This window comes from Elephantulus edwardii, unplaced genomic scaffold, assembly GCF_000299155.1.
Source record: "Elephantulus edwardii isolate Elephantulus edwardi_28Jun2011 unplaced genomic scaffold, EleEdw1.0 scaffold00463, whole genome shotgun sequence".
Classification (NCBI taxonomy): domain Eukaryota; kingdom Metazoa; phylum Chordata; class Mammalia; order Macroscelidea; family Macroscelididae; genus Elephantulus; species Elephantulus edwardii.
The window spans coordinates 434,718-442,917 of record NW_006400213.1 but is presented as its reverse complement, the minus strand read 5'-3'; the positions used below and the strand labels follow the sequence as shown (position 1 = coordinate 442,917).

At 57.5% G+C, this 8,200-nt stretch overlaps 1 protein-coding gene across 1 annotated transcript; it reads right to left on the bottom strand.

The window, feature by feature from the left end:
- Positions 1-1,247: 1,247 nt before the first annotated feature.
- On the bottom strand, positions 1,248-6,794 carry DPEP1 (dipeptidase 1 (renal)). Its single transcript, XM_006902861.1, has 10 exons — positions 6,688-6,794; positions 3,825-3,957; positions 3,411-3,543; positions 3,166-3,316; positions 2,991-3,060; positions 2,545-2,721; positions 1,872-1,956; positions 1,713-1,788; positions 1,491-1,626; positions 1,248-1,415 (listed from the first exon to the last, which is right to left on the bottom strand). Exons 1-10 carry the CDS (start codon positions 6,792-6,794, stop codon positions 1,248-1,250), a joined length of 1,236 nt encoding a protein of 411 aa, XP_006902923.1.
- Between the last annotated feature and the right edge of the window lie 1,406 nt (positions 6,795-8,200).

The following is an 8,200-nucleotide window of genomic DNA, read 5'->3' as shown; positions in this document are numbered from 1 at the left end:
CCTTCCTGTGCTCTGGGGGGACTCAGTGGAGGCCCAGTCCCCTTCCTGCACTCTGGAGGGTGGTCTAAAAAGTGTCTGTGGAGTAGTGGAAGTACTGGGCTGGGTCCCTGCCTTGGACAGTTAATTGGGTAGAGTCTACTGGACAGGTTGATGGAGGTGGGGGATGATCTGTGGGGTCCACTGAGCTGAGATGGACAGGTGTGTGTGTGGTTAGTAAATGAGTGCATGAGAGTACACAGGTGTTCTTAGGGGTATGTAGGAGTACCTCTGTGCTGTGTGATTGTGGGGGTGTGTGTAAATGGGAATGCAGACGTGTATGGGGGTGTGGCTAGGGCTGTGTGTGCACGTGTATCTAGATGTGTGCCTAGCTATGTGTGAACTGCAAACTCTTTGTCAGAACTGACCCTCTGGTGGGTTTTTGGAGGCTCTGTATCACAGGGGAGGAGATAATGTATTTGAGCCCCTTGCCTTTGGGCCAGCGGTGTGACTCCCTACAGACTACACCACAGAGGAGTGTTTATGTAAGAGGGGGCTGTGCACACATTTACACGTGTGTGCATATATTTAGAGGTGTGGCGAGAAGCTGCACTACAGTCCTGAAGGCATGTGGTTCGAGGCTACCAGCTGCTTCATGGGAAAAGCGGGCTTTTTTTTAATCTTGCGTGATTAACTGCCTCTGAAAACCCTCTGGAGAGTGAGCTATGGGTTGGTTCCAAGTAGACGGTACACAACAATGTGAGCACGTTTATGTGGATGTGCGCACGTGTGTGTATGTGGTCTGCTTGTATTTATGTGGATGTGAGTGGTGGTTTATATGGAGAGTGTGATAGCATGTGTCAGGGGACTCATGAGGGTGTGTCTAGGTGTGTTGTGGGGATGTGTATGCTCATGTGTCTAGTGTGGCCACACCGCAGGCACAGATGGCCTCGTGGTACTTAGCCTGGGACACATGAGCAGAATCAGTGCGAAGTCTCCGGCTTCTAGGCCTTTCCTGCCTCAACCTTCCAGGACTGGGACTACTCCCACGGCCACATCCAGTCAAGACCCGTTTCCACATGAATCACCCATCCACTCGGAGCTAGTACAGGATTTGAAGGGGCAGTGACTTTATTGTGGTTCCATGTGTCCAGCATCCCTGCCCCAGAGAGCCTGGGTTTCATTGGAGCCAGCCTGGCCCCAGGGTCTTGGGCCCTGGCTTAAGCTGCAGTGTGGGCTTCAGGACCCCACCAGTGTCGGGTTTCCAAGCCTCAGAGAAGACGCTGGCTGAGCAGGAGTAGGCAGGGTGTGGCCAGCAGGGCCCAGGCCTGGTGCTGCAGGCTGGGGCCGGACGAGTAGCCGTATGTGGTCCTGCAAGAGCCTTCCAGCTCGTCCAGGCTGATGGGCTTCTCTTCAGGTATTTGTGTGTGACGGCTCACCTGGGGACAGACAGGAGGTGCTCACCTGCCTGCAGGTGAAAGGGAGAAAAGTGCCTGGCAGCTGCCCAGCCTCACCTTCTCCACTTCCTCGAAGACACGCAGGAGGTTGTTGGCTAAGGCCCCCCTGACCTCCTCTTCTGTCCACTGCCGCTTCAACAGCTCAGCGATCAGGTCTGGGTACTTGGAGACGTCCTCCAGGCCCTTGGGCAGACTGCAGGCAGGGGACAGGCCATGGTGGTGAGCCCCTTGGGACCCACCAGCCCCTCTGGACCAGGACACGATGGCCTCATCTCTCACCTGGAAACCCCGTCGTAGTCCCCGCCGAAGCCTACTGCCCCAGCACCTGCTATTTTCTTGATGTAGTCCAGGTGGTCTGTAAGGGAGTAGGCAAGTGTAGTCCGGGTCCCCCATTTGGCCCCCAACCCTGCTCAGCACAGACCACAGGCCACCACTTACCTGCTACTTGGGAGAGGGTGGCATTGCTATTACAGGACACATACTCATTGTAGAAATTGACCATCACCAGGCTGCCTGTTTGGTTCTGTGTGGGACGGGGACTCATGTTCAGGGTGGGCAGGGCCCCTTCATCCCATTCTCTGTTCCCCACCCCTGTGTCCATTTCTGACGGCACCTACCCTGCTCTTGCCTCCCCGACCTGTCCTTGTCCCTTCTACCTCACCTCTTGTGTCCTACCATCCTCTGTTCCCCACCCGTGTCTCCTGACTTTGTCCTTCACACCATTTATCTGCCTCCCTTGTCCCCAGCCCTGTCTCCCACCAGTGTTTCCCCAACCTCCTGTCCTTGTCTCCACCCCATCCCCTATGCCAGGCCTGACCCCAGTCCAGCCATGTCTCCGCTCCTGTTTCCCTACCCTACCTCTGTTCCCTACTCCTATCCCCTACCCAGTTCCTGTCCCTCTTGTCCCAGCCCTATCTCCATCCCATCCAGCCATGTCCCCACTCCACTGAGTCTCCACCCCACCTCTGTCCATGTCTCTGTCCCACCACTCGGCCAGGCCTGTCCCAGACTTCAGCCCTGTCCCTACCCCTGTCCCCCCAACCCACCCATCCCCCACTCCTGCTGCCTACCCTGGTCCTGTCCCCGCTCCCATGCCCTGTCCTCCCCTCACCACTAGCCGCAGCACATCATCTGGAACGTTTCTTTTATGGTGACAGAGGGCAAAAGCCGAGGAGTGGCTGAAGATGACGGGGGCCAAGGACTGGTTCAGTGCAGCCTTCATGGTGGCCACAGACACGTGAGCCAGGTCGACCATGACGCCCAGCCGGTTCAGCTCCTTTAACACCAGCTGCAGGAGGATGGGTCCAGAGAGCAGGGCGAGGGCTTCTGGGCCCAGTAGGGTGATGTGGGGCTCTAAGTGACTGAGTTTGGGGGCCAGCGAGGCCATCTGGCTTCATGGTGTTTCAGTGACCAAGGATGCCCAAGTGGACATATCCTTTCCCTTCAAGGGTGGTGACTGCCTCCATTTTACAGATAGGAAAGCAATTTCTGAGCATTCTGGGTTGTTCAGCTAACTCCTACCTTCTGCCTTCTCTAGGTGGTCCCCTCCCAACTCACCTGCCCAAATGGTGACAGACCCTGACTGTGGGCGTCGTCATCTCCTCTGTCCACCAGCCAGTTGTCAGCCCTGGGGAGCAGAGTGGGGTCTCGGTGTGCTACAAGGCCTGGCAGGCGTGGGCACTGGTTAGCAGGGCCCCATGGCTGCCTGGAGGCCTGTGGGTGGGTAACTGACCAGGGTGTGTTGCAGCTGTGGGTGAGGGTCAGGTAGCGCATGCCCAGGTGGTAAAGCGCCCGCAGGACACCCAGGCTGCTGTCGATGGAGTGTCCGCCCTCCACGCCGATGAGACTGGCCACCTTGCCCTCCTGGAAGGCCTGCCTGATGCCTAGGAGAGAGACACGTGGGCAGGTTGGCCTCAAGCTACAGCCAGCACTCAACAGATGGAGGCCCCACTTGGGCCCAGACCCTTAGGCACACACCTGAGCTGTTGGTGACGCACACAAAGGTCTCTGGGTACAGCTGGCACATGCGGTGGACCACGTCCATCTGCTCCAGCGTCCTCTTGACTGCGTCTTTGTTTTGGGTATCACAGGGTGTGTATGCAGACCAGAACTGGAGGGAAGACCGGGGCCTAGGAACAGCCTCACAGGGGCTCAGGTCCCTGGCTCTCGGCCCTGAGGGCATGGAACCCTCTGAGGGCCAGTGGTGGCTGTGGTTCAGGATGTACCTGCCACCAAATGGGGTGCTGTATTCTAGCGAGTCCTGAGAGAAGGTGTGGGGGACCCTGGGATGGGCTCAGTGGTTGTAGCGAGTCATGAGGGAGGGCATGGGGAGGTGCCCTGGGGTGGGGTGGATGTAGTGAGTCCTGAAAGGAGGGGGGAGGGGAGGCGCACCTGGGCACCCACGCGGCCTGCCCTCAGCTTCTCAATGTTGGTGTGGGTGTTGTTGAGGGTGTTGAGGTCTGCACTCTTGTTCTGTAGCTGATTGTTGAACATTTTGAGCAGTTGCCATGGCAGGTCATTGTGCCTGAGGGGCCAGAGAGGCAGGACAGGACAGTGGCTGGCACCGAGAACCTGGGTCTCTGTGGCTGGCCTCAGCTCTCTGCACTGAGCACCCTCCTGCCAGGCAGCCAAGCAGCCAAGCTCAGGTGTCTTCCCTAATGGACACAATGGGCTGAGATCTGGCTGGCCAGCCATACTCCTCTCAGTGGACATCTGACAGCTTTTTAGTGAGAATACAAATGGTAAAATTACTTTGTGGGGAGCAGGCTAGGGAAGTGGGGGTTCTGGTCAGCCTATAGGAACCTCCTCAGCGCGCACTTTCCTAGGTGGGATTGTCCACCCCAAGGGTCACCACTCTGCTTCCAAGATACTGACGTCCCTTAGCAGGGAAGAGGAGAGGCAGGGATGCCTCCCCAGCCCTTCCTGGTGTGTGGACAACAGAAGCAGATCTACCTGCTCTCCCACCTTCCCGTTCTGGACCCCACCCTGCCCAGACCACTGGGAGACATTCATCCCCTCTCCCTGCTGGATTCCAACCCTGTCCACTCCCCTGAGAGACACCCTCTCTCCCTCCTGGAGCCCAACCCTGTCTACACCTCTGAGGGACACTCACCCCCTCTCCCTCCCTGACCCCCACACCCCTGCCTCAACTTACCCCTCCTTGACCCCGCTTTCCTCACTCCTAGAGACACTCATCTATTTATCTCCTCCCTGACCTTACTTTCCTGAGGGCTCCTGAGTCTGACCCTGCCTCACTCTCCCGCTGGACAGTGAAAGCTGCTGTGTTTCAGCCTTGAAGCTGCGAGCAGAGCCGGGCTTTCCCCTGCCCCACCCAAGCGCCAGGCACACTCAGGCTGGAGTAGGTGAGTGAAGACCTGCTCTGCTCAGTCCTGCCAGGTTATAGCCGCCAGGTCATGGCCTCGATACTGTGGGTGAGGCCAGTTCTGTACAAGGGACTTTACTCCTTTGGCCCAGAACTCCGGCTCTTCTATGGGACACCTGTCCGCACCTTCCAGGAATGGGGTGCAGACCCCAGGGCAAAGCATCTCCTCTCCCCTGGCCCAACTCAGGGGCAGGTCTCCCAGACAACACCCCTCCCAGAAGCCCACGAAGCAAAGGGGTGAGGTTGTGAGCCAGCCTCACTGGGAATCTCAGGTCATCTTCAGGGAGAGCCAGGGTGCAGAGAAGCCTGCAAAGTGCTAGAACAGCCAGCTATGTGGGCATACTGTCCTCAACAGGGCATGGGACCACTTAAAAACAGGACTCTCCTCAGTCTTTCATAGCCAGGTGTGACCAAGTGATAACATTCTGTCCCAAGACAGTGCTACAGCTGCCCTCAGAAGACAGCTGCTGCCCACCCTTGGCCCTTTCTTTACCCCTTCCTCCTCTCTTCTGGCTGACATGAGGATGTGATGGCTGGAGCTGGGGCAGCCATCTCAAACTGTGAGGTGAGGACAGGAATGGTGCTCACTTGCCATTACAGAACGTTGGACTGCCCTCAGCTCACCTGTCAGAGCAGCTTACGCTGACTGACCAGCTGCAAGTAGGCAGTAGCTCTGTTGGATAGTCTTACTTTCTAGTTCTCGGGGCAGTGCCACAGGTCCAAACCTCAGCCTCTGAGCCCCTGGATGGGCTGTTCAGCCGTCTTCCCTCTTAAGGGGAACAGCCCCCAGCACCTGAGCTCAAACCCCTTCCCTGTGCCTATCTGCCCCTAGGGGCACCTAGCATGAAAGCGTCCCCTCACCCCCACTCTGCAGCTGGCTTCTCCCCTGTCCTCATTGTCCTGGGTGACCCAGACCTGTCCTCCTGCTGCAGTTACTCCAGAGGCACCTATGGGCTGTCCAGGCCTTGTCCCCCTCCTGTGACGCCTGGAGGAGGAAGGGAACTGAAGAGGGTCCAGGATGAGGAAGGAAACAGCCTCTTCTAGGGCTGGCCCTGTACTGAGGCCCTAAGGGTGCACCAGCCACCTCCTTTTCTTGCAGGCCCTTGTCCTCCTGCAGAAGATAAGGTTGAGCCCACACCAGGCAGGCCCTTCCAATGTGACTGGTGGGGGCTTGGTGTTTACAGTGGTGGCCAGGAGGGGTCACGGAGTAGTGTCCTCATCACAGCCCTGAGGGGGTAGGGGGCTGTGAGAAGAGTCTGAAGAGCTGAAGGAGGCAGAGGAAGTGTGCTCAGGAGTGAAGTTAGGAGTTGTGATGGACTGACCATGGCAACCAAAAGCAGGCTGCATGGGGAAGTGTGAGGCAGGACCTTGATTTGGAAGATTTAAAGTATCAAGCGTCAATGTGGAGGTGGGTAGGCATACATACAGACCCTAGGGTGCCAGATGGGGTAGGGGCAGCCCACTGGGGTAGGATGTGAAGACCGAGGGGTGTCTCGGGGCAAGGAGGGGCAGCCCCATAGGGACCTCAGCTTACAGGAAGAAATAGAGCCCTAGGTATCGTTTATGTCCTTCAGAGATAAACTTGGCTGCACCACTGATCCCAGCTCCATACCCCCCAACTGACCCCAGCACCCACACCACTGACTCCAGCCACCCACCACCACCTCTGAGCAGGGTAGAGCCCCAGGTGCGTATGGGGTGAGAGTTGACCCCTGTTGAGGGACTGATGCTGGGGGCCCGTTCCCTGTCCCTTTGCAACAGACCCTGTTTGCTGATACTTTAGGGCCATGAGAGACCTCAGAAAAGTCCAAGGTCCCAAATATCCCCGGCTGCCTGAGGAACCAGTGGTCAGGGAGGTGGGAGGGGGCTCACCCATCGATTACGGGAGTGTCCTGCATGATCCTCTTGGCCTCCTCCAGGAACGTGTCTGCTGCAGTGCAGACAGCCACCAGGGCCCACAGCCACCAGCCGCTCCACATTTTGCGTCCTGCCGCTACCTGAGCACAGACACAGATGGCTGGTCAGGGCTCCAGGTACCCGCATGTGTCTGGTGGAGAGGCCCTTTGGCCCAACATTCTGGGCCCCACCCTCCATACTCAATGAGTAACCCAGGGGCTGTGGGAGGGGCAGAGAGGGCCTGTCCTAAGGGTGTGTCCACAGGGCTGGGCACAGCTGTCAGCACAGGCTGGCGAGTAGTAAAGTCCTGGTTCTCGTGAGAAGCTGCATTGAAACCCAGAACCCCCATCCCTACAGAGCCCATGGTGTGGCCCCAGAAGCAGGGGCCAGTCTGGCCCACAGCAGGGCCAAGGTCTGCAGGCCCAGAGGAGCCTTGTCCTGGAAGGACAGCCAGGCCAGTGTCTGGTGGCTTCTGCCAAACTCAGGGTATATCCACCCGAGCAGGACCCAGCCCTCTACTCCTGTCACCCACAGAAATCGTCCTATGGTCCTGTCCCATCAGAGGTCAGAGTGGCACCCAGAGGGGGCCCAGGGGCAGCAGAGTCTGGCCAGTGCAGGTGGGCACAGATGGAGGTGGTCTAGCCCTGTTGAGGTGTATCATTCCCCCCAACTGATGGTGCCCAGGAAACCACCTTCGGCTGGCTGTGGTGGACACTGGGACCGGTCACATGCCAGCTAGCACTCCAGCTCTGGGAGTAGTCTGGGGGCCCTCATCCAGTTCCTGTCAACTCCCAGTCTCATAGGGACCCTCTTCCACATTAGATTGCTGGTGTTACCCCTCACATTCAAACAAACAAACAAACACACAAAAAAACACCAAAACCGAACTCAAATTAGTTTTCTTGTGTCAGTTCTGATTTCTAGTTTCTGAGGCTGTAAGTCACGTGGGCGATGACTGCCAGTCTTCCCTTGGAGCCCCCAGGTTGCAAGCCCCCTGGTGACCTTCCCAAGGTGCCATGATGCTCAGGAAGGAGCCTCCAGGGTCTGTCCTGTCCTAACTCATTTCCCTTCATCCTGGAATCTGTGTTCCTGTGCAGACCCCTCTTCCTGGCCTGCACACTGCTTCTCTGTCCTGACTCTGGACAGTCACCCTCATCTTTCCTTAAACCTCCTGGCATTTAATTTTGCCTTTGTTTGGATTTTGACATTCAAAGCTGCCTTAGTTTTTGGCTCTTTGACTCTTGCTCCAGGAGCCCTGTCAGGTCAGTGAGTTAAGCACTGGGCTGCTTGGTGGCTCAAGACCACCCGCGGATCTCTAGGAGAAAGGGAAGCCTTCCACTCTGCAAAGATGGTGGCTAGGGAGCCCCACAGGCAGTTGTGCTCTGTCCTGAAGGAATCCTGGGAGTCCTATGAGCCCGGCAGTGGACTTTGCTTTGTGGCACTTTGTTTAAACACAAGTGGGAAGGAAGGTAGATCCCACTGCCTCAGG

Coding starts and splice junctions, on each gene's coding strand:
- DPEP1 (XM_006902861.1), bottom strand. CDS start 6,794: ATGTGGAGCGGCTGGTGGCTGTGGGCCCTGGTGGCTGTCTGCACTGCA. Junction 3,317..3,410: donor GTGCGTCACCAACAGCTCAG/GTGTGTGCCTAA, acceptor TCTCTCTCCTAG/GCATCAGGCAGGCCTTCCAG. Junction 2,722..2,990: donor GTCTGTCACCATTTGGGCAG/GTGAGTTGGGAG, acceptor ATCCTCCTGCAG/CTGGTGTTAAAGGAGCTGAA.